Below are 25,020 nucleotides of genomic sequence, written 5' to 3'. Positions count from 1 at the left end.
TTTACTTGTATGAATTTTCGACGTTTTCATTAAATTTTTAACATTAAAACTGTAACTCATTTAATCTTCGTGTTCTTAACATCAATTTTTTATATTGGATTTTTTAATTTCTAAAAATTCTCATTAATAATTTCTTAAATACTTATGAGAAAGTATATTTATTCTTGTTCATCGTAACATCTGCATCGACCATTTTTGTAATTTTTTTATTCGACTTTTTTCACTTTTTCTAACAATCTTCACGAACCATGTAACATCTGCATTTGTGATTAAAAGTAGAAAAGATTTTTTTTATAATTTTTTTTATTATTAAAAGAAAAAATATATATTCTATTAAATCTAAGAATTTATTAAAAGATTTACAGTTATAATTTTCTTTAATAACATATTTTCTGTATTAAAAAAATTATATGTCATTCTCTTGTTGGAAACTCGTAATAAATGTTGTTACAAAATGATAATCTTTTCTTCTAAAAATACCAGAAAGTTCTTTTTTTTCTTCTTAAATTAACAAAAGCGATTAAATTTTTAATAACGTAAAAAATAATTTTTTTTTTTAGATTTTAAATTTATGTAAATGAGGTTCGTGTTTTCTTTGCAGCATCAAGTAACTTGATAAATTCTCTTCTTGTTCGTACAAAATTTATTTGTTTTTTGAGTAAATTGCTCTGAAATTTTTTAAAAGAAATTGTTAAGAGTTTTATGAAGTTTTGACCCCTAATTTAAACATTTGGAAAACCTACTCCCCAAGATTTTGACGTTTTGGTCCTGGAAACGTTGAGAAATGCAAAAAAAATGTTTGGGTTTTTTCCTGTAGGTATGGATGTTACTGTGTGTAGGTGTGGGTGTATGCTGTATGCGTTGTGTGGGGGCACGAATTTGTTATCCATTTTGTAGCTTAATAACTCCCGTGCCTTCCTTCTATCAAAAATTTCTCAAATTTTACGGGAAAGTTTGTGTATAAGGGACATTGATGCTATTAAATTTTGTGATTAAAAGTCGAGGAGGTGGGGAAATAATAAGGGTCGTGTGTATCTCCAATAGGGGCAAAACTTAAAGACGATTTTACTCGTTATTAGCATTTACAAGTTTTTATAAAACCCATTCCTCCCCTCAAAATTAAGCTTTTTGACATTTTATAATGTTTAAAAATATAAACATTTTAAAATAAGATATGATAACAGATGGCGGCGCCGCGAAATGTTGCCAGGAAAGTTAAGCAATTCGTTGCTGAATGTTTTAAAATAAGTTTTGCCTTTAAGAATTATTTAATTTCGATAAAATTGTTGTTAAATTGTTTAAATTGTTTTGAAAATGTTAAGAATCTTTTTTGAAATATTTTTTGAATACATATCAAATAAATTACGCTTTTGAACAGTTATAAATGTATACAAATTAATACATTTTAAAATAAGTTATGTAACAATAGTGAGTTAAATGTTGCCAGGAAAGTTAAGCAATTCGTTGCTGAATGTTTTAAAATAAGTTTTGCCTTTAAGAATTATTTAATTTCGATAAAATTGTTGTTAAATTGTTTAAATTGTTTTGAAAATGTTAAGAATCTTTTTTGAAATATTTTTTGAATACATATCAAATAAATTACGCTTTTGAACAGAGAAATCTATACAATTATTATCATTTTAAGTGAATAATTATGTCAAAATAGTAGTTATTTATTACATATATGATGATTTTTATGTATTTATATCGGCTAGGAACATTAATTTCAGAGTAAGTTTGTGGGGGAAAATTCATTGCAAGATATTTTATATTTAGAGTTATTAAGATTTACTAAATTTTTAAGGACGGGGTCTTAAATTCTCACTAAAATTTTCACTAGACCAGGTTTAATTTTCATTAAAAGTAATAAAATATGTTACCGCATGAATAATGCTTGAGTTTCCTTTAAGTCTTCTAAAGTTTTGTATAACACAGAATTCAAAAGGACCCAAGCATTTTCGTAAACAGAATACAAAATAGTTATCAAAAAATCCAAAAATTCTTAAATATCTACAGAAAATATACTCAACATAATTAATTCCAACGATTAAAATTCAAAGAAAAATCATTTTTTAAACAAGCAAACATTATAAACTTAACAAAACTCAAATTTCAGGAAGAATTTTCTTCTTGTAAAAATATGAAAATTGGATTTTTATTTTTATTTATATTTTTTAAATATTTATTTTCATTTTTAATTTTTGAAAACTCGACACTTCAATATTATATTACTTGTAACTCTGGTGACATAAATTTATATGTATTATATACATTTTTTCTATTAAAACTTCCTGGAATTTTTGTTTTTTAGTATCTTCACGTATGATAGGAAAATTACAAAATCTGCTTTGATAGATGTCTAGTTTGTTATCTATTCTCTCATTTTTATTTTCCTTACAATCAATAGCATATAAGACCATAAAAAAAGAATTCAATACAACAGAAGAAAACAGGGGAAAAAATGTAGGAGAAAGCAGATCGAATGATAAGATAGATGAGTTAGCTGATGAAAGAAAAGAAAATCTCAACTTATCAATAGATGTAACTGAGTGCTGATCTTAAATAACTTCCACATATCTTTATATTCTGATTGGTTTCTGTTATATTCCATGTTATGCTTTCATGTTTTTTCATCGTCGGTGATAAGAAGTTGTTTAACCCGAACTCTTTTCTGTTTAATTTTATCGAAAAGAATTGACCAAAACAAAAAATATATATGCCATATTTTTTGGAAATCAGTTAGAAATAAAGTTGAAAAAATGGAAGACATTTTCGGGAAAATCATACGAATTCTCTTGAAAATCCAGTTTGTAGAAAATGGAATTAATCGAAGATCCTGATTAAGGAAAGAAAAGTTTTTGAAAATAATATTTTCGTGTAAATATATTTTAACTGAGAAAAGAAGAATAAACTGTTTAGAGCCCACCAGTGCCCGAGTGGATGAAACTACTGAACACTAGTCGTGGATTCGCACCTTGCCATGTGGAGTTTTCCAGGTTTTCTTCACGTTTGTAACACCTAAAAAAGGCTAGTTTTCTTTAGAAAGTCCTCCCGGGAGGCATCTTCTTCGGCAGATCATTCACGTGTCGCGTTGTTGTAAACAAATAAACAAAACCAATGGGTTGGTCCTGTGGAGTTTTCCGGATTTTCCTCACGTTTATAACACTAGATTAGGGGCCATTTCCCCATCTATAGTTCTTCGATCTGTCAAGGAAACAAGATCGCCCATGTGTCGCGTTGCCGTGTACAAACAAAACAAACCTTTTTTCTAAACGGAAAATATATTGAAATCCTTTGTAATTATCTAAAAAATAAATAGTTTGGCTTTGACGAGATACATGGCAATCTGCACCATACGCAACATATGGGCGATCTGCCCAAGAGTGAGGACTTTTTATAGTAAACTGACTCCCATATAGGTATTAGATACATAAAGATAACCTGAAAAACTCCATTGGCCAGCCTGTTTGTCAGGTGCTAGCGTTCATGGTTTTATCTATTCGGCCATTAATAGGCATAATTTTATAAACATTGATAAAAACACGTCTAGGATTCTTTTACAAACGAAATTGGAAAATACGAAAATGTTATTTTTGAAAGTTAAATTGAATAAAAGGAAATTTTAGAAAATTAATTGTCTTTTTTTGAAAATTGACATGCGAGGCAAAAGAAATTTATGAAAAATTACGATTGAAGGAAGAGGAATTTCTTGAAAGGAATGTTTTCTTACAAGTCTTATTTAACTCAGAGATTTTATTTGTGACGATAAATCATAAAAAGAAATAATTTTTGGAGTAAAATATTATTTTTTAGTATTATTTTGTGAAAAATCATTAAAAAACGTGTTAGAAATGAATTTTAAAAATACAGAAATATTTTCCGCTGAAATCAAATTGAAAAGAAAGTAAACAGTTTTTTGGAAATCAAATAAATTATTTTGCAAACCGAATTGAAAAGAAATGAAATTTACGAAATATTGTGATTAAAAAGATTTTTTGTAAAAACAATATATTTTTTTATTTTTATTTTCACTAACTTAACATCCATTTTTAAGTAAATAAGTCAACAAGAAAAAAGAATTTTTTCGAATAAAAAAGTAATAAAATTATTTTAAGTTTATCCAAAAAATATCGATTAATTTTATGGAATGTAAATAAAATAGTTTTGTAAGTACATTAGAAAAGAATCCAGTAAAGAGTTGCTTAACTTTCCTGGAACATTTGGTAGCGCCATCTATTATCGTATTTTATTTAAAAATTTTTACATTTCTAACTATTATAGAATGGAAAGAAGCTGAATTTTGAGGAAAGGGATGGGTTTTATAAAAAATTGTAAATAATAATAACGGGTAAAATCGTCATTAAGTCCGACCCTACTGGAGATACACGCGACTCCCTTTATTTCCCCACCCCCTCGATCCTTAATCACCAAAATTTAATAGCATCAATAGCTCTTATACACAAACTTTCATGCAAAATTTCAGAAATTTTCGACAGAAGGAACGGGAGTTATTAAGCTTTAAAGTGGGTGAACAAATTCGTGCTTCACACACAACACATACAACACAAACATTTGAACATACAGAAAAAACACCGATTTTTTTGAAAAATTAATTAAATCCTTTTGAAAATTGAATTGTAAACAGGTGAAATTCATGAAAAGTAATAATTAAAAAAGAAAAATTTGTGATGGTTTTAAAAAAATATTTTCTTGTAAATCTTCAATTACCAATAGAAAAAATGGGGGTTTTCTTCAAATGGAGTGAAGGTCCAAACTGTAAAATTCTTTTAAAAATATAAAATAATTTATGAGAAATAATCAATAATCTAAAATTTAATTTAAAAATTTTCGAAATTTATTTATAAATAAAAAACAGCAAAATTAAGTGAAAGTGGAAGTTATATAACTTCTTCAGTTTATCAAAAAGTAATAAAAATATTTTTGTAAACTTTCAAAAAAACTCAACTGAATTTTTTTCAACAAGAAATTTAAAAGGAATAAGATTTATATAAGAAACTTTAAGTTAAAAAAGAATTAAAATGAAAGAGAATTTTAAAGTTTACTAAATAAAGAATTTTCTTGAAACTTTTTGTAAGGATAAGTAAAAGAAAAATTGCAATTTTTCGGATAAAAATACAAAAATAAATGAAATTTCTTTTTAATTAACGAAAAAAGTGCAATAATAATAATGATAAATAGCAACAAATTTGAAGATTAATTAAAGGAACGTGATTTATTTTTAAATCAAAAGAAATTAAGCATCTAAAATTAACTAAAAATATAAAAATAAATAATGAATTTTTGGGGAATAGAACTGAAAAAGTCGGTGAAAATTTCAAATTTGACGAAAAATATAAAAGAAAAAATGATTAAAAAAATTAAGTAAAAAATGTGGCAAAAATACGAAATAAAAAGGGAAAAACTCAATTAAAATCTAAGAATTTGCAAAAAATAAAAAAAAAATAAAAATCAACAAAACTTTTAAAAAATCAATTAAAAATCAAGAAGAAAGAAAATTCCTTTTAGAAATTAACAATGAAACAATTTCTAGGAAATTATCTTCAAAAAAATTCCTTTAAAAAACAAAGAAAGTTTGCATAAATTAATTAAAACACAAGCGAAAATTGTTACAGAACAATTCTCATTTAAACAAAGAACAAATAAATAATTTGTTTTATGGTAAGAAATCAATTAAAACAATAAATAAATGGAGGAATAAAGGGAATTTATATTTAAAAAAATTCAATATTGTTTATTGTTTACTTGTAAAGTGTTTACTAGAATTTTATATAAATTATTGTTGTGTTTACAACAAACTTAAATTAAACAAAGACTTTAATTAATAATTGTTATGCACAACGAATATCCCTCTCTGACTTTCCTAAACAATATTTAGCCAAAACAACTTGTTTTAATAATAAATAAATATAATTAATTTAATCAGAATTAACATAAATCATTTAAAATTGTTGAAAAAGTATCATTAACTACACATTTTTCTTCAATTTTTCATATTTATTACAAATTTTTCTATGATTTTCTACTAATTTTTTTACAAAATATCTACAATCTTCTACAATTACCACGTGTTTCTTAACAATTATTAAATGTAATTACTTAAAATATTTAATCAATTATTACAATTTTTCCCTTTTCAGCCCCATAGTAAATTATTAACTGACTTGGATATGGCAAAAATTAAAATTGCTGCATCTTTTGGATTTGCTGATGAATTAAGGAACGATTTACGCAGGCTTAAAGTAAGTATATTTGTAATTTTAATGATGAAATTCAAATTTAATAATTTAATTTCATTTAATTTCCTAGGATAATGACGTTCGGATTATACTTGGAAATTTCAACGAAAGTTGGGCTCGGAAAATATTTTGTGAGGTATTTAATTATATTTTATACAAAAGATATGGAATCTTAACAAACTCCAACTGTAATTCTAATTTTATTATTAATTAATTAGTAGTTAAGGATTAATTAGTAATCTAGAAAATCGGGATTATGCTGATTAATTTAATTTAATTAATTTCGTTTTCATTGTCACGTATTAATTGTCTGTACATATTTGCATTGTTACGTTCGAATATAGGTAAATGTTTTCACTGTTACGTTTAAATACTTCTTATTGTTACGTTTAAATACACAGTGAATACTTCCATTGTTACGTTTAAATACAGAGTGAACACTTTCATTGTTATGTCAACTCATTGAGTGAATAATTCAATTGTTACATTTTAGTACGAAATAAATGTTTCCATTGTTACCTATAACTAACTGAACGTGACAATTGAGAGATTTCCATTGTGACAATTGATTATTGAATGAGTACTTCCATTATTAAATTCAAATACAGAACGATACTACTATTGTTATTCATTAAATAAGTATTTTAATTGTTACGTTTAATTGTGCAGTAAATATTCCAATTGTTACGTTTAATGATTGAGTGTTCATTTAATAATTAAGCGTTACATTGGAAACAATTCCTCTATTGTTACATTTACGCATAGCGTGTTACTTTACCCATTCATTGTTAATTGAATATTTTTATGGTGACGCGTAACAATTTAAAAATTATCGAACAGGCTTACAACCTCGGAATGTACGGGAGAAAGTACCAATGGATAATAGTGAGTATGTACCAAAAATGGTGGTGGAAAATACCAGATCAATCAGTAACGTGCAGCGTAGATCAACTAGAACACGTTCTAGAAGGTTACATAGGAACAGAAGTCTTACCTCTTAGTTTAACGAGCGACATAACGGTATCGGGATTGGTAGGTTGACATTCAAAAATATCAGTAAGAGTATCTTTATAGTTAAAATTCAAGAAAAGAATCGATATTGTTTTGCAGACGGCATCTGAATACCAAGCTCAATACAGAAAATACAGCGGAGGAGAATACAGCCGTTTTCATGGTTATGCATACGATGGTATATGGGCCATTGCATTAGCTATTCAAGCAGTCATACGCAAACTTCGAACTGATGGTTCCTCCGAATCTCTTGAGAATTTTAAGTATAAAAATTCAAAGTGGGGCGATCTCTTTAGGGATGCGTTAAGTAATATATCTTTCCCAGGAGTAACGGTAAAGTCTCTTAGTTTGTTCTGTTTCCTCCCCTCTACCATCATCCCTTTCTTCATATTTTTTACCACTCCCTGTTGTTTCCTCACCCTTTCTTCTTATTGTTTATCAATTCCTGTTCTGTTTCTTTCCCCCTTTTTTTCTACACTCACTTTTGTTCTTAAAATAATATATAAATCTGAATTATTCTTAAGAAAACTTAGTGTTTTTTCTTTATTTATTTAGGGATCAGTTATGTTTGTGAAGAATGAAAGAAGAGGGATTATTCTCTTAAAACAATTTCAGAGTGAGTTGAAGATCAAATAAACATGTTTTATTTTTCTATAATAAAGTATATAAAAGTTTGCTGTAAATTTATTCGATTGCATGTTCTCTTGTGTCAATAAAAACAGGGAAAACATAATAAAATATTTGTGTGTTTGCTTCTCAGATCCATAAAAATATGGTTTGAGTGCTTGTTCCTAATTGAATAAAACACGCCCTACAAATATAATAATCATAAATCTGTTGCTTGTTTTTGATTGGATGATATTTGAACATGTAATTTGCATACGCGAATACTTAATTAGCATGTTTTATTATTATTTTCCCATTATTTTATACTTAAAATTAAGATATTTTAATGTTTAATTTCTGATTAGATAATATTTCAAGTTGTAATTAGCATATTTAGCTGTTTATTTCATGTTTTAAATTAACGTATTTTAACATCTCGTTTCTGATTGGATGTTTGAAATTCTAATTAGCATATTCTCGTGCTTATTTCATGCTTATAATTATCATAAGAATATTTTAAATTAATTTAAGTATGTATTTCAGTTAAATGAATCAATATAATCGCAGTTAACGTGTTTAATTATGTAAAACATTCATTAACATAATTAATTTCGTTGTATAATTTGCATAATATATGCAAACTGATTAACATATTACTTAAACTTTTTGCGGGTTTTATCATACTCAATTTGCATATTCTAGTGCACTTTTTGTTTTATTTAAAAATATAATTAATATATTTAATTACTAATTTACTTTCATTAGCATATACATTTAAATTATCACATAGTTTCAAAGGAATGAGATCAGGGTCGAATGGAGTATCTAGGTTTTATGGAAGCCTATATTTCCCACAGGGTCCAACTATCCAAAATTTGACCTAGATGGATCAAATGAGGTAATAGGGGATAAAATCAGGGGTGGGTAGATTGTCCGAATCTCATGGTTTTCTATATTTTACGTGTGGTTCTGGAGAATAACTATTTAAAAAGTGATTGAAATCGCTCCAACAACATATAGTATATAAGGAACAGACAGACAAAATAACATTCTATTTCATATAGCCTACAGGATTATAGATTTAATTATTAATTTATATTCATCAGTATGTAATTTTTTACTTGTTTCTTATATGCTAATTGAGATATTTAATTGTGTTCTTGCTAATTTTAATTAAAAAATTAATTTATTTTTAATTGATTTTCCTCGTTTTTAACGATTATCAAAACCAATTTTTACAGCGAAATAATGATGATTTTGTGCCACCCTTCTGGTATTTGTTCCCGTTTATTCAGTCATAAAATGTCCATTTAACATATTCTACTTATGCAAAACACCTAATTAGCATATTTAAATGAGTCGTTTCTTCGCCCTTCGGCTAATTAACATATTTCTGCACGTGTAAGAGATAAAGTTACGCTTCTTTTTTTTTTTTTTTTTTTGGATTTTTATGCATTTTTATAAAATGGCAGTTGAAAAATTTCGATAGTGGAATCTGATTCCTATGGGAGAATCGAGTAATGCAATACTTGCAGAAATTAGAAATCGAAAAGATTAAAGTCAATCCTAACTTTCGTAGGAGGAGGAGGAGGAGGTAGAGGAGAGAGAGAGAAAAAAAATAAAGGATTAGTTGTGAAATAGTAAACTTTCCCATCACTCAAACTGAGAATTTAATCCTTTCATACTAGAGTTTGTCTTTCATTGATGATAGGTGTGCCACACTAAAACCTATTTTTCTTGGTGACATTTTTTTCACCCCGTCTCTCCTCTTCTTACTTTCCTTTCCAAATAAAAACTAAAATAAAATAAAACGAAAATGGATTTGTTCAGTCCGTCTGTCTGTTTATCAACCCGAAAGAAGAAGATATTTCCTACCTAAAGCTTCAAAGATGAGGAAGAATAAGTGTCATCCGCGAGTATTAAATTTTCTGGAATAGAAGTCAGGGTAAAAATAAAAAATAAAAATAAGAGGGTTGTCCTTCTACCTCGATCGATTCCAGAGTAATTTCGGCTGGGGGGGGTCGTGATTAAGTAACACGTGTGTTAACGTGTTCCCGATTACAGGGTGTGTGTTTCTTAATGCCTATTTTTCTATATTATTCTAGAAAATAGTGTATTTATCTTTAATACGGTGAAGGAAATGCCTGTTTTTGTCTGTTAACAGACGGCAGTGAAGTGAAAATTGGAGAATACAGCGCCATCGCCGATAGTTTAGATCTGAGTCGTGATAAACCCATTGTCTGGAGAGGTAGGTTCGAATTTTTCTGTAATTCCTAAGCGTTAAAAAATTAATTAAAATTAAATTTATGCGTCCAATTAAAGGAGGAACGGGCCCACCTAAAGATCAGACACAAATTCAAATAGCACGCACCAGAGTTAGTATCACCATTTATGCTATTTTAGTAACGTTCGCCATTTTGGGAATCATCCTGGCTTCAGTTTTCTTAGTTATTAATATCAAGTATAGAAATCAGAGGTCAGTTCAAGGCGTGTTTTCTGTGTTTCTTCCCTGTTTGTTACACTGAAAATACATAATACTTTGTGTGTTTTTCAGGTATATTAAGATGTCGAGTCCGTATCTTAATAACATCATCGTTATCGGGTGCATGCTGACGTATACTAGTGTCATTCTCTTGGGATTAGATAGTGGACTGACTAGCGTAACCAATTTTCCTTACATTTGTGCAGTGAGTATATACGTTTAATTATGTTTAAATCAATAAAGAACGTGTTTTTAGATAATTGTAATTAAGTTGAGTGTACTTTTTTACCTCGTGTTTTTTTAGGCAAGAGCCTGGGTTTTGATGTCTGGTTTTACATTGGCGTTTGGATCAATGTTTAGCAAAACTTGGAGAGTTCATGCCATCTTCACCAATATCAAGCTCAACAAGAAGGTGAACACTTTCATGCCAACCATTTTCTACATCGACAAAGTCATTAGGATGGGGTAAATTTGACTGCCTTTTATTGAAATACCATTTAGGATCTAGTAAATGGCCAAATGTAATATTGTGGCAGTGGACGATACATTCATTTGTTGGCATACGAACACTTAGTTTATTTTACTTACTTTTTCTTAAATTTGGGTGGGTTAAACCTTTCTCTGACATTATAATTACCCCAATTTTTTACGAGTTAAAGTATATCAGTATAGTCTTTATCAAGGAGCGTAATTCAAATTTATAACAATATAGTTTGATTTTAATTACTCTACCGAAAATTGTGAATAAATTCTCTTCCTGTTTGAAATTATTAGTTTACGTGTGGAATGCGTACAAGATTTAATAAATTTAATCAAATATTCGTCGTAAAAAAGGCTTCAATTTATAGAAATTAACTTAATTAACTTCTCTTGAACATATAAAGACTCACTTCAATAGCTTAATTTTTGGCTAAAATAAATAAATTTACGACTAAACAATGAATTTTTCTTGATTTCATGACTTAAATAAAGGATTTATCGAGTGAATCTTATAAAAAATACAATAATTCTAATAAAAAAAATGCAAATTTCGTATCAAACACGATCCTTTTACACCTAGCTTAACATTATAATATAATTGTATTTAAGAATATATTTAATTATATTTAAAATTTAATCATTTTTCTTTTGTAGAGGCAGTAATTATTCACAATAATAATTTTGAGTTTTCGATTAGAATTAATTTATGTATCGGCAATTGTGATTTACAGCCATTAACCTTCACAGGTTATCAAAGATTACAAGTTGTTCATGGTGGTTGGTGTTCTCGTGTTGATAGACGTTGCCATTCTCACAACGTGGCAAGTGGTTGATCCTTTTTATCGAATGACAAGAGAATCTCCTCGAATAGTAGGTTCCGTTATTATAAAAAAAAAAAGACTAAAAGGTTATTCTTGAATTGCCCCCTAATAACAGCTCGACGATGAATAATGTAATATTTGCAAATAATTTTGTTTCGTTGCAGACTTCTTCGGAAAACGAGGATCTTGTAATCATACCCCAAATGGAATTTTGTCAAAGTGAACGTATGACTATTTTTCTAGGATGTATCTATGCTTATAAGGGACTATTAATGGTGAGTATACATAAGAAAATTCCGTGTTAAATGGCCGTTGAGAGCGTCAAAAAATCCCCATTCTAAACAGCTTGAATTTTAGGCATTCGGATGCTTTTTGGCATGGGAAACACGCCACGTTAACATCCCAGCCCTTAACGATTCAAAATATGTAGGTATGAGTGTATATAATGTAGTCATCATGTGCGTCATAGGAGCCGCCGTGTCTTTCGTGTTGAGGGAGCAGCAAGATGCTGCTTTCATCATCATTTCTATATTCATCATTTTCTGTTCAACAACCACACTGTGCCTGGTTTTCGTGCCCAAAGTAAGATGAGTTGTTTACAAGTTAACGCGGTTCTAATCCTCATTTTTACTTGTTCTAATCTTCGTCTTTTAGTTATTAGAGTTGTGGAGAAATCCATTAGCGGGTGAGAGAAGAGTCAGAACGACCTTAAAGCCTCTGAACAAATCCCATCGAAGTTCTGAAGATTCTACGTTTCACTGCAAAGTTAAACTTTTACAAGACGAAAATTGTCTTTATAAACAAAAATTAGAACAAGTGAGCTTTAACTTTAATACAGATTTTTTTCCGGTTTTATTTTATTAAAATTAAATAATTTTTAATTTAAAAAAAGCGATAAAATTAAGTAAAATCGGCTCTTGCGAACATAGGCGGTTCTCTGCTATCTTCATTTAAAAAAAAGAAAAAAACTCCGCCCCAAAGTGTATGGGGCGTGGTTTTCAAAATCCAGCATCCAATAGATTGAAAGCTCGATTCAAAACTTATAAAATTAAATAAATAAACAAGAATCTGTCAATTAAAAAGTCTCCAACCAATCGTCGCAATGAAATCAAATTTATAGCCAATCAACTTTTACACTTAAATTTAATTTTATGTATATCATATTCTACAGACGACCGCCTATATGAAGCAGGTTATTAATTAATTACTCTATTATTTTTAATTATTTTTTAAATCTCAATTGTTTAATACGTGTTAAAACATAAAGTTTATTTACAGTATGGTTGCTTTAAGTTGTAAAACACTTTTTTAAATAACGTAAAAAAGAAGATAAATTAAAAAACTAAGAAGCTTTGATAAATTGATTCGTCTCTTAATTTGTCATTTTCCACTAAGAACAATCCATCTGATGTTAAAAAAAAAGGGTGAAGGATAATGTAATTTAATTGTTATCTCGTATATATCGATCACGAAAGCAATCTAACATATCGGATTAACCATGATTTTGCAACAGGGAACACTTTAGTCACGCTCGATCAATTCTATTGTCAAGCTCATTAACATTTCACGTTTGTCAATTATGAACTTTTCTCAAAGAAGAATCAGTTAGTCAAAAATAAATTATTAAGACATTTACAAATTCATCTCACGTCGTGCATTAAATATACTTAGAATCGTACATAAATAAACAAATATTACTGTTTTATCATCAGTTTTATGATACGTGTAGTTTTATGGATGACGTGTGGACGGTAAATTTTTTAGATGTTTTTTTTTAGAATTGGATGCATTTTATGGGTGTTTTCTTCTATCAGAACAACAGAAAACTCCCTTTTTTTCCTCTCTATTAATCTAAATGGGAATTGTCTTGCCTTTTTTTGTAAATCTGCTTTGTCTGGGATAATTACAAAAAATTTTCTTGGTTTTTCTTCTGTTTGTTTCTAGTTGCAGAATCAGATGTCGTACAGGGAACGTTTCTTTTTGTTGATTTTTATAGCTAAAGATAAATGCTTCATCTTCACTTTTGCAGAACAAAGCATCCTTCATTCTTGTCATGCACTCTTGGGATGTGCTCATTTTTCCGTTACCTCTGCCTTTTTTCCTTAAAAAAAAAACCAATTGTTCTTAAACTCTCTGTGAGAGTATAAAAGGAAAATAAATATATAGAAATTTTCATCATTTATTTATTAAAATTGCTTAGATATTTTTTTCGCTTATTTCAAAATAAAAATTCTTTAAAATTTGTACAGAGTTGACCTTTCAGACGTGACATTCTTAGATTTAAAATTTTGAAAATACTACACAGAGGCCCAAAATTCTTCTTCAAATATTTTTTTTTTCTGCTTACGAGTAAAAATAGAAATTAGTATCGAAACTCGCCATTGTGGCACTTTTGGCGCTGTAAGCAACATATTATTTCTGCAAAATACCTATACAGACATCTTAGCACTGCAGGGGACCATTTTAAAGGTGTAAAACCTGAAGACGATGAACATCATGTTCAACAGCAGAAACTCTGTGATACTTCTCAAATTCAGTATAATAATGTATTTTAAGGCTCTCAACGTTCTCGATAAACCACTCTTTTTAAGTGTCACCGTATATAAAACTGCTTATTTGCGCTTTCAGCGCCAAAACTACCGTAGTGGCGTGTTTTGTTGTTAATTTATTTGTACGAAAATATCTCCTGCATATAGTAAAGTGTCACCACATTAAATTTTCTTGTAATTGGAGTGCTGAATATCTCTCTAGGCACCGTAGACAAAGATTCTTATTCTATAGATTATTTATAATTAAATACGATATTAAAATTTTATTTAAAAAATATTTTTAAATGAAGAAATTCAAATAAATAAATAAAAATGGTTTTATTAGCATAACACCGAACTTCAGGCTTTGTTGAAAAAACTCAAAGAATTCGAAGAACCTGTTATCATTAGTCATCGAGAACATTTTAAATCTTCTCCTCTCAAATGCTCATCACCAATTCAAGAAGATTCGACTTTAGGTAATAAGAAAATCAATTTTATATAATCTATGTGCATAATTTTCTTAATGATAAAAATTTTTATAAGTAATTCTTATGTTAAAGAAAACGAAAATGAGGACGATACCAGCCCATTGTACATAAAACAAAAAGATACTTTCTATATCGAATATTCACTCAGTCCTCAAGCGCAAAAGAAGCAAAGGTGAATTTTAAAACTGATTGCCCTTTATTTTTTGGATTTTTTTTGTGTGTAATTTTACTAATTTTAGCGCTTTAAATTTGGCTAGACGTACCACAGTATCTTTCAAGTTACCAGACGAATCACCAGAAGATAAAAGACGTTACGAAATGCAAGAAGAATCTTCTATATCTCAATCTCCAACTGACTATACGGTCATCTCACCTCTAGAACAACTTCGTCCGTCGAATTTAAACGAAAATATAGGTGGTGCAGTAAACACACTAGTCGAATCGGAAACAAGTAACGAATCTAGCCCATCGCACAAATCTTTATCACCTCGTGAATTCGAATATCCACCAGAATCCGATGACACTTCTTACGCCAGAGCCATCAAGAATTCACAGAAGAGGAGCATGGTTAATGGCTTATCTTCGTCTTGCGATGAAGACACTGATAGGTGCGATATAGGTACTCTGTCTGAAGGTATGTTTACCTTGATATCTAATGCATGTGTTTTTGTAATTTTTATGCCACATATACTTATATTCGTAACGAGCAATGCGTTTGTTTCTCAGTTGATAGTGATTCTTCTCATCAATATCGTATGGATCCCAGGCGTCGAGCCAAGAGTCTAGGCACTTTGCGACTGAATACTAGACCCAGATCGACAGGTGTTTCGGTGATTCAGAACAGACGAACTGAACCAATGGTGTTCCCACCTTTAATATCTTACTTCAGTCACATGGTAGATGAAAGACAGTCGACGCACAGGAGGAGGACATCAGAAACTGCCCTTTATTCTTCCTACCCATCTATCAAGTGTGACATAGTGGAATACCTATGAGGTTGACGTAAAGTTTAACATGTTTTCTTTTCTACTAGAAGAAGAAGATGCTGCAAAACTCATCGCTCCAAGAATCCCAAAGGAGGTTAAAGATGTCATCAAATTGCCGCATTCACTCCTGCTTAAGCGGGAACGTGTTAATAATTTAAAAAAATATAATTATTATTATATTTATATTATTCCTATAAAAATTTAATTATGTTTTTTTGATTATTTTTGAGTTTTTAGAAATTTATTTTTTTTTTTTTTACTTTTAAGTAATATTTTAAAATATTTTCTGTAGTAAGAAAAATGAAAGGAGTAATGAATTGTATTAATTTAAAATATTCTTTTAAACACGCAAAAGTATTTTTAAGATTTAAACACGTGTATTATATAATTTTAAATGGTTAAAATGTAGAAAAATATATCAAATGCAGGCAAGAAACTCCTCCCAACCAATTCGAAAAATTTTGAAATTTTTGATTGAATATTTAAAAAAATTAATTTTAACCATAAATTTAAAGAGAGATGAACCATTTATTTCCATAAAATATTTTAAATTTCGATTTATACAATTCAATTAATCATCATCTTAAAAAACACAGGAAAAAAATGACATATCTTACTGCATACTCATCAACTTTATCCTTCTTAAAATTAAGTTTGTATGTGAAAAATTCACCAAAAAATTACATAAAAGTGGAGAAAAATAAATAAAATTTTAATCGAGTTGTATAGTTTTTCCATTAAAAAAAAATTATATTTTAAATTCTAAAATTTTGTGTGTTCCTATTGATGCAATAAAAAACGTTCTTTGTACACAATTAAAAAAATATTATGAAGTCCCAACGACTTAAAAAATTAATATAAATTTTTTATATTATTTTATTTTAAAACATTCGACTAATTTAAGAACTGGAAGACAATATTAAAATGACAAAATAAATTTATTATTTCTTTTCTTGATATAAGATTAAAATTAAATGGAGGGAGAAGGATTTTTTTATAGCTTTAGGGGGGAAAATATATTTTAAAAAAATCATTAGAAAAATTCCAAAAAATCCCTTTGAAGTCATTTAATTTACGTAATTTTTCTGTGTATTTTTGTAAAAAATTTACTAATTTATTGTTTTTTTTGTAAATTATATTTAAATATCTCTTTAATTTTGTTATTTAATTTTTAAAAAAATTATATATAAATATATATTCTTCTTATCTGTAAATAAATATAAATTGGAGAAACGATGGATAAAGTGTAGTTACGAGATAATAATAATTATAAATTGTTACATGTGTATGCATAATAATTTTTATTTTAATAAGATTTAGAATTGACTTAACGTGATGCTTATTTAAGCTTACTAAGAGTCGAATCTGTTAGAAAAATCATCAAAAAAAAATATTGCATTTTCCCCAATTTTTGTTGTAATTACTGCATTAACACTTTTAACAGAGTCGGGATAGGAAAAGGATGCGGATCAAGTGATACAGAAATCATCAAAAATAAAAAATAAAAACCACAGCAAAGTTCTCGAATTTTGTAAAAAATACAGGATTTTATTGTACGAATTTTAACACAAAAATGTTATTTATCTATCTATATATATATAATTTCGATGTGCTGTAAACGAACTTACAATCTTGCATATGTTCTACCACTTAAAAAGCAATAAAATGCAAGGAAACGTATGGATTTTTATTGTGTGGATGCATCTATATATGTATATATAGATAGATCTATATGAATGTCTAGTGAAGCCATTGGTTTGCCTGAATAAAAGAAAAACAATTGACAATCTCGACATGTTTTATAACCTTGTCAATCTGTCCTTCATGTTGATGGATGTGTTTATGACTTCAATCTATAACATTTCTCTTCAGTATGATGCTGAGAACTCTAAGAACTGATCAAAATGTTATTATACTTTAAATTTTTGCCAGAAGTATTGTGATAAAACGATAGAGAGAGAGTGAGAGAGAGGGAAATTCGTTGTTTTAATGCAGTAAAAAAAGTATATATTTAAAAATGTAAAGAAAGATGAAGATAATTTCTCATTGTTTTCCTTTAATTTAATATATTTTTACACATTTATCAATTATGACGAAAGAGGATATTGTTAAATTGTAATTAAAATTATTATTATAATTAATATTATTGTCATTGAGGAAGAGGAGGAAGAAGAAGAAGAAGAAAAATTGTCAGAAAAAATTAAATAAATAAAAATAAAATTATTGTTGTATATATTTGAGTGATTTATTTGATTAAAAAATATAATAAAAAAATATTGAAATTTTATATCAGGAAATATAAATAAAAAATCATTTTAATATTAGAAAATGTAAATAAATATAGAAAATACAAATCTTTTATTTATTTGGATGAAAAATAAATCTTACAAACGTTTGGAAATTGAAAAATGTTTTTTTTTTTTTTTTTTTCAGCAGAAGTTAAATTTAAAATTTTCATTTTGTATTTAAATCCTTTTGGGGAATTGAAGTCCAATATATAGGACTATAAAAGGAAAAAGGTTAAAGTGAGTTTCGTCTGTCTGTCTGACTTTTTTCCATATTTTTCTGCTTTTCAGAAATGTAAATGTACAGAAATGTGTATTTTTCGAATATAAATTTAACGCAGATTTTATCAAATTCATTTACTTTAATGCGTAGAGAAAGGATCTCTTCTGTAGTATATTCATTCCCACTGCAGTTTCAGCATAATAAACAAGAATCTTATAATGAAAATACTGTTACATAAATTTTACTTTTATTTATAAAACGATGTTTTCTTTATTTTGGTATTATTTACATGGGGCATCTCTCCCACCCTTTCTATACATTCTACAGCATATAAGTAGTGATATGCTAGCTTAAGTGCAACGAAATTTATATTTGAACCTTTACAAGAACTATATTTTAGTTTAGTGTCCAACTCCTTAAAATTAATCAACATTCAAGAATAAAATCATATAAAATGGTATAAAAAAAGTAAATTACATAAAAACAATTTACTTAAATGTAAGCAATAAAAAATAAACAACTTAATTATTAAATATTTTTATGTTTGTGAAATTTAATGGTAAAATACAAAAATGTACAATGAAAACGTTTCACATAAATGATATGAATTTTTTTGCGTTTTTATAAAATTACAAATTGCAGTTTTGTATTTTTAATAATGTATTTTATAATTTATTTATTTTTAAATGTAAATTACATAATGTTTTTAATTATTGAAATTAAGTATTTTTATTCTATTTTTTTTTTGTTGTTTGTTTCATATGATTAAATTGCATTTTATTGAAATCGATTGCATTTTTATTAAACAACCAGTTTAATCGATAATTTATATGAAGCATTTAAATTATTTTACTATAATTAATTAAAATTAAAGCAGAATTTTAAAAAAAAATTCTCGTTTTATTTAGTATCCAAACTAAAAACATCGTTTAGAATTCAGCACAAAATAAATAAAAGTAGATTTTTAGATCAAAGAATTAAATAAAATAAACAAATAATAATAATAATAATAAAAGGCGATAATAGTATCGACGTTTTTAAAGAAAAAAATAAAAAATAATGTAATGAAAAAACGTGAAAAGATCTTTTAATAAAAAATTAAAGGGAAGAGAAGAAGAAACGTGAAGACAATCATCACAAAGGAATTTCAAATGGAATTTGATAAGATCGAAAGAAAAATCGAATCTAAAAAACAAGAAAATAAAAATGAGAATCTATCGCAAAGCTATTCTGTTGATGAAAAAAATAAAATGATTTTTAATATCTTTTTAAAAAAATTACAATATTTTAATACATTCTGATGTTAATTCCTGTTATTTTTCAAACTAATACACGTCTTTACAATTTTTTTCTATTAATATTCATTAAAAAATCATTAATCTATAGTTGTTTATTTTGTATTTTTTATAAAATCGAAAATTATAACATTTTTTAATTATTAATTTTCTGATCTATAAGAAAATTTTAATGTAAATTATAAAAAAGTATTTTTGCCTTTTTATAAAATAACAAATTGCATTTTTTTCTTTTTTTCATTTATTTTTTTACTTTCGAAAAATTGTAGATTACGTAACAATGCTTGCAAGTATTGAAAGTGAAAGATGTGAGTATTTTTTCCTGTCCATTTCGTTGTATTTTTCTTGTCTATTTCATTAGATTGTAATTTATTGAATAAAACAATTAAATTTGTTATATAAAATGTAAAAAACTCAAAATTTATGTTAAAAAATAATTTTAAAAATCATTTATATTTTATTATTTATAAATATTAAACACGTCAAGAATTTTATAAAAAAGTTTGGAAAAAAAATATATTTTTACGACTCACAAAAAACACACAAAAAACTAATTTTATTTAATGCATCCGACAAAAATCAAATAAAATTTTCTAAAAAAAACTTTACAGAAGATTAGAAAAATATTTTGCTGGAAGCTATAAAATATAATTAATGAATAAGACAATTAAAGATATTTTCCAATTTCATTAATAAGTAATGAAAAATGGCGACTAATAAAAGTGCATTTTTAGTAATAAAAAAATTAAAAATAAAATAATTACTTATATATTTCTATTTCTATTTTAGAATTAATAATAATAATAATTTCTTCTAAAAAAATATAAAAAATCGAGAGTTTTCTCAATATTATAATATTCAGAATGGATTTTTTGATGGCTGGTGGCACTTAACATTAGATTTCTTTCATTGAAAAAGAGTATTTTCTGAGCAAATGATCCAATGAAATTTGTAATATTGTAAAGGTAAAGATCGTAAATCTTTGAAAATTACTATGTTAATGGACGTTTTGGGAATGATTCGAGTTCGAGTCCCTTTCGTATCTGTATTGTGTTATTAAGGAAATGGATTTTATTAGAATGAATATGGCATTTTCTATTTTTACATTAAAATGTTTAGAAAAGTATAAAAAGTTTTAAAAATTTTTGTTCCAAATAAATAATTACTCTTTACTGAAAATTTTATATAAAAAGTAGTTAATTTTTTTATGTGTTTCTAGTTATTTTTACATTATTTTTTGTTAACTTGCATCAAAATTTATATATTTAAAAATACGTGTTTTTTTGTATTTTACGCAAAATACGTTTGACTTTATCAAAAATATATAAGTATTGCATTTTATCGAAAAATACAGTACAAAAATACAAAAGTATTTTTGTATTTTTGATAAAGTGCAAAATGTTTTGAATTTAGTTTTCGTGACTTAATGTTTAAAAAGTACACTGTTTATTATACGAAGATAATTTCTACATTTTTATAAAATTTACAATTGCATTTTTAAATGCATTTTTACGTATTTCTGGCTCTGTTATATATAAAAGGGATAAGTATGGTGATTGTCAAAAAATGACCCTCCAAGACATATTTTTGGACTCAGGGAATTTCGAATTGTCGAAAAATGCAAAAAATATTTTGGTTTTTTTCCTGTATGCATGGATGTTAGTGTGTATGGGGACATGTTTTTGTTCATCCAGTTTGAAGCTTAACAAATCCTGTATCTTTTGCCGAAAATTTCTGAAAATTTGCAGGGAGATTTATGTATTAGGGACGTTTATGCTATCAAATTTTTATGGTTAAAGATCGAGGGGGTGGGAAGATAAAGGGGGTCACGTATCGTATCTCGAGTGGGGTAGGACTTAATGAAGATTTCACTCCTTATTAGCATTTACAATTGTTTGTTTTTTTAATAAAACTCGTCTCTATCCTCAAAACTATGCTTTTTGCCATTTTATAATACAGTACTTATAAAAAATTTTATAATAAAGTACCATAACATATGGCGCCTCACGCAGTTTTAAATGTCGATGCCGGGAAAATTATGCAACTCGTTCCTAGATTTTTTGAAATTTCTATTTGAAAATTATCCTATAACTTTTTTGAATTTTTGCATAATTTAAATTTTTTTTTCTATATTACTTGTAATTTAAATTATAATTATATATATATAAATCTATAAATTATATGATATTATTATTTTTTAATTTTTTAAATAAAATATCAAATATTTCAGCATCTATTTTTTAAATTATATAAAAATATTTTGTATTTTTATAACATTTTAATTGTGTATCTTCTTATAAAACTTATTTTTCAAAACTCTTTTTATAAATTATAAATATGTTTATTAATCTTAATGACATTGCAAACAATGTATAAGCAAACTATTTTTATTGACCTTTAACCTTTAGCGGAAATAATCATATTTATTATAAAGATACGTTTTTAAAATTTTAATTATTTTATATTTAACTCGTGAATTATACGATAATATTTTATTTTATTAAAAAACAAAATTATAAATATACTTTTCAATTTTTTTAAATTTAAACTTTATCAAAATGCCTCCTTTTATATTAATATTTTAATTTTTTTTTTAAGCTGAACGAAGCTAAGCGCCATATTAAAATATATTAATTGAAATAATTTTTAAAATAAAATTTAAAAATTATTTCAATACACGAAACTTTTATTTACATTATAAAAAAAATTATTCTCTCAATTAAAAATTAATTAATTTATTTATTTGTATAAAATTTAAAAAAGTGACATTTATTATTACTAATTTATTTTTAAAAAATTCACATAAATTGAATTTTTGTATTTTTTTAAAATTTATTTTTATTTTTGAAAAATTGCAGATTACGTAAGTGCTTTCAATTATTGAAATCGAACAGATTTTTTATCCTTGTCTGTTTCATATTATTGAAAATTGAATTTTCTTGAAATTGATTGCATTTTTATTAAACAATCATTGTAATTGATAACTTATATCAAGAATTTTAAATTAATTTATAATAAATTACGTAAAATGGTAGGGACTTTTTAAATTCAGTTAAAGGTTTAATATAAAAATTACACTTTTTCATAAATTGAAAACAGTGTAAAACCCACAAGAAAAAATTGAATGAAAGCTTTTTTCAACGTTACGGTATCCATTTTTGTAGCAAAGTATTTATATTGAAGTATTTATGGTATCAGTTTGGTCTTCTTAGATTTTTTTTCTGTACCGTTACAGAACTACGCCCTATCAAATTTTATATAGTTTTCTATTGATTTACTAGACACATATATATATATATACTGTATTTCGTTGTTCGTATATATTCTCTACCGTTTTTCACTTATCGTTTTCTAAAAAATTTCCAGACCAATGCATACAAAATTTTTCGTCAATGTTTGAATATGTCACTTATTCAAATATATATATATATTTATATATATATAATTTCTTTACGAAGGAATGTTTTTGTACAAGATAAAATATTATTAATATATTTATATGCCTAAAAAATATTATTCTATTAATAATATCGATCGAAGTCATGCCCTACAGCTTAAAGAATGAAAAATTGAATTATTTATAAATTATAAATTTATTATAGATTTTAAAAACCTTTTAATTATTTTATATAAAAAGTATATAAATTTTTTTAATCTTATAAAACTCAAATTTTGCTGGAAAAAAATTGAATTATTTTACAAAATTTACCTACTATCATTGTGGCACCATCTGGTATCGAATAATGTCATCAAATTTTAATTACAATTAAATTAAACACTACTAAATCTAATCGGTGGAGGTTGTTATTTAATATTTAATTGTTTGAAAAATTGCAAATTTATGCAAATTTTTATGCATTATTCATATTCCAGTTTCATCGTTTCGTATGGAACCAAAATATCATCATTGGGTTTGACCCTTTTGGTATCGATTATTGATTACTTTCTCTGCAAGAATATAATATATAGTCGAATGATTCTGATCGATAAAAAGCATTTACACTTAGTGACCATTGCTCTCAAGGAGATATATAATCGATATTATGATATGCAAAATTTATTTCTATCAATAACTTGCACACATGTATTCAAGAGTTATTAATATCTACAGCTCTATAACTGTATAGAAATATTTTTTAATTAAATAAACATATTTTTATAAAAATTTTATCGATTTTATAAGCATTAAAAGAGTAAAAAAAGCAATATACAATACACCAATTTTCTACCTTTCGGTGATGTAGTTGTACAGTACAGTATCAACGTTACCTCGTTTCTGCTTCGACATATTCATTCCAAATTTAAATTTTTAAATATTTAAATATCCGTTAAGATATTTTATTAATGATTTTCTACTTTCATTTATTTACAGTTCGTTTTAAATTTTTAAATGGTATTAATCGCGCGCTTATCACGCCTGAGCTCTGTAATACATAATTTCTAAACTGATAGAATAATGGAATATTCTTGGTGAATTTAATAATTGCTTAAGAAAGATCTTTTAAATAAATAAACTAAAAAATAAATAAATAAAATAAAGGAATTGATATAGGTTAAAGGCATTAATTCTTGTAGATTCTCTTTTGCTTGATCCATGACAGATGGGTTGTCTTTTCTTGATGAGACAGGGAATAAAAAGTTTAAACTATTCTCCACAGAGATATATTTATCATTGTCTATTTTTATTTTCCTTATCGATACACTGTCTTCGATGATTGCTTTCTTTTGTTTTCAGTTGACAAAATTTATTTTCATTTTCGATCCATTTGCAGTATTTTGAAAGCTTTATTTATGTCTTTTTTCTCTTCAATAAAGATACTTATCATTTTTCTTGTTACGAGAGAAAAACGAATCCTTTTCAATAATAATTTACAATCTTATATATACGTAATAATAGAGAAATGTACGGATTTTTCTGTAATTTACACGTTTATTTTTTTAGAAATAATTCTAGAAGCCAATTGTTGAAATTTACAAATTAATTGTAATATACAAGAATGATTTTTTCTCTAGAATCAATGAGTACATTATTATACAGACAATACTGAATTTTATAACTTAATTGTAATACACATAATTTTGTGTGTGTGTGTGTGTGTGTGTGTGTTTATAGCAAAATTATCTGAATTGTTGTTTTCTATACAAAAATAGTGAAATTTATAAATTTATAATAATATACTAGAATCAATAGCCGCTGTATTGTTAAGCAGACTATAGAGAAACTGTTAACTATAATCTATATAATGTTTTGTGTTTCTGCATGGGGGTGAAGAAATAATTTTACTTATTGTTTTTCTGCCTAAAAATAGACAATTTACGAACTTGTATTAATGTAAAAATTTGTAAATTAATACAGTGGTGCCTTGTACTTCAAATTTAATTTATTCCAGGAGGTCGTTCGAACTCTGAAGCGTTCGAGGTACGAGGTACCACTGTATTAATGTAACCTTGCTTGCACGTGTGGAAAAAAACAATTAAAATTGCTTGTATTCAGGAAAATAATATTGTTTACGTTTTTATAAACTTAATTGTTATTACGTAAAAATACTTTTATT

The 25,020-nt window shown here is 26.4% G+C and overlaps 1 protein-coding gene across 1 annotated transcript in view; it reads left to right on the top strand.

Moving 5' to 3' along the window:
- The window catches only part of LOC136983141 (gamma-aminobutyric acid type B receptor subunit 2-like), a 93,647-nt gene extending 77,837 nt beyond the window's left edge, over nt 1-15,810 (top strand). Inside the window, exons 4-20 of the mRNA XM_067279779.1 lie at nt 6,159-6,260; nt 6,328-6,393; nt 7,098-7,289; nt 7,368-7,601; nt 7,824-7,884; nt 10,039-10,122; nt 10,197-10,350; nt 10,429-10,561; nt 10,661-10,768; nt 11,584-11,706; nt 11,822-11,932; nt 12,015-12,239; nt 12,312-12,473; nt 14,532-14,664; nt 14,749-14,848; nt 14,934-15,310; nt 15,403-15,810. Of these exons, the coding sequence (XP_067135880.1) occupies nt 6,159-6,260; nt 6,328-6,393; nt 7,098-7,289; nt 7,368-7,601; nt 7,824-7,884; nt 10,039-10,122; nt 10,197-10,350; nt 10,429-10,561; nt 10,661-10,768; nt 11,584-11,706; nt 11,822-11,932; nt 12,015-12,239; nt 12,312-12,473; nt 14,532-14,664; nt 14,749-14,848; nt 14,934-15,310; nt 15,403-15,671 (2,634 nt within the window). The 3' untranslated portion in view covers nt 15,672-15,810. The remainder of the gene's footprint in view (nt 1-6,158; nt 6,261-6,327; nt 6,394-7,097; nt 7,290-7,367; nt 7,602-7,823; nt 7,885-10,038; nt 10,123-10,196; nt 10,351-10,428; nt 10,562-10,660; nt 10,769-11,583; nt 11,707-11,821; nt 11,933-12,014; nt 12,240-12,311; nt 12,474-14,531; nt 14,665-14,748; nt 14,849-14,933; nt 15,311-15,402) is intronic.
- The last annotated feature ends 9,210 nt before the right edge of the window (nt 15,811-25,020 follow it).

The sequence above is a fragment of the Centruroides vittatus genome, unplaced genomic scaffold (assembly GCF_030686945.1).
Source record: "Centruroides vittatus isolate TY-2023 unplaced genomic scaffold, ASM3068694v2 contig_877, whole genome shotgun sequence".
NCBI classification, from domain to species: domain Eukaryota; kingdom Metazoa; phylum Arthropoda; class Arachnida; order Scorpiones; family Buthidae; genus Centruroides; species Centruroides vittatus.
The sequence above is the reverse complement of the archived record's forward strand: the minus strand, read 5'-3'. Positions and strand labels throughout refer to the sequence as shown.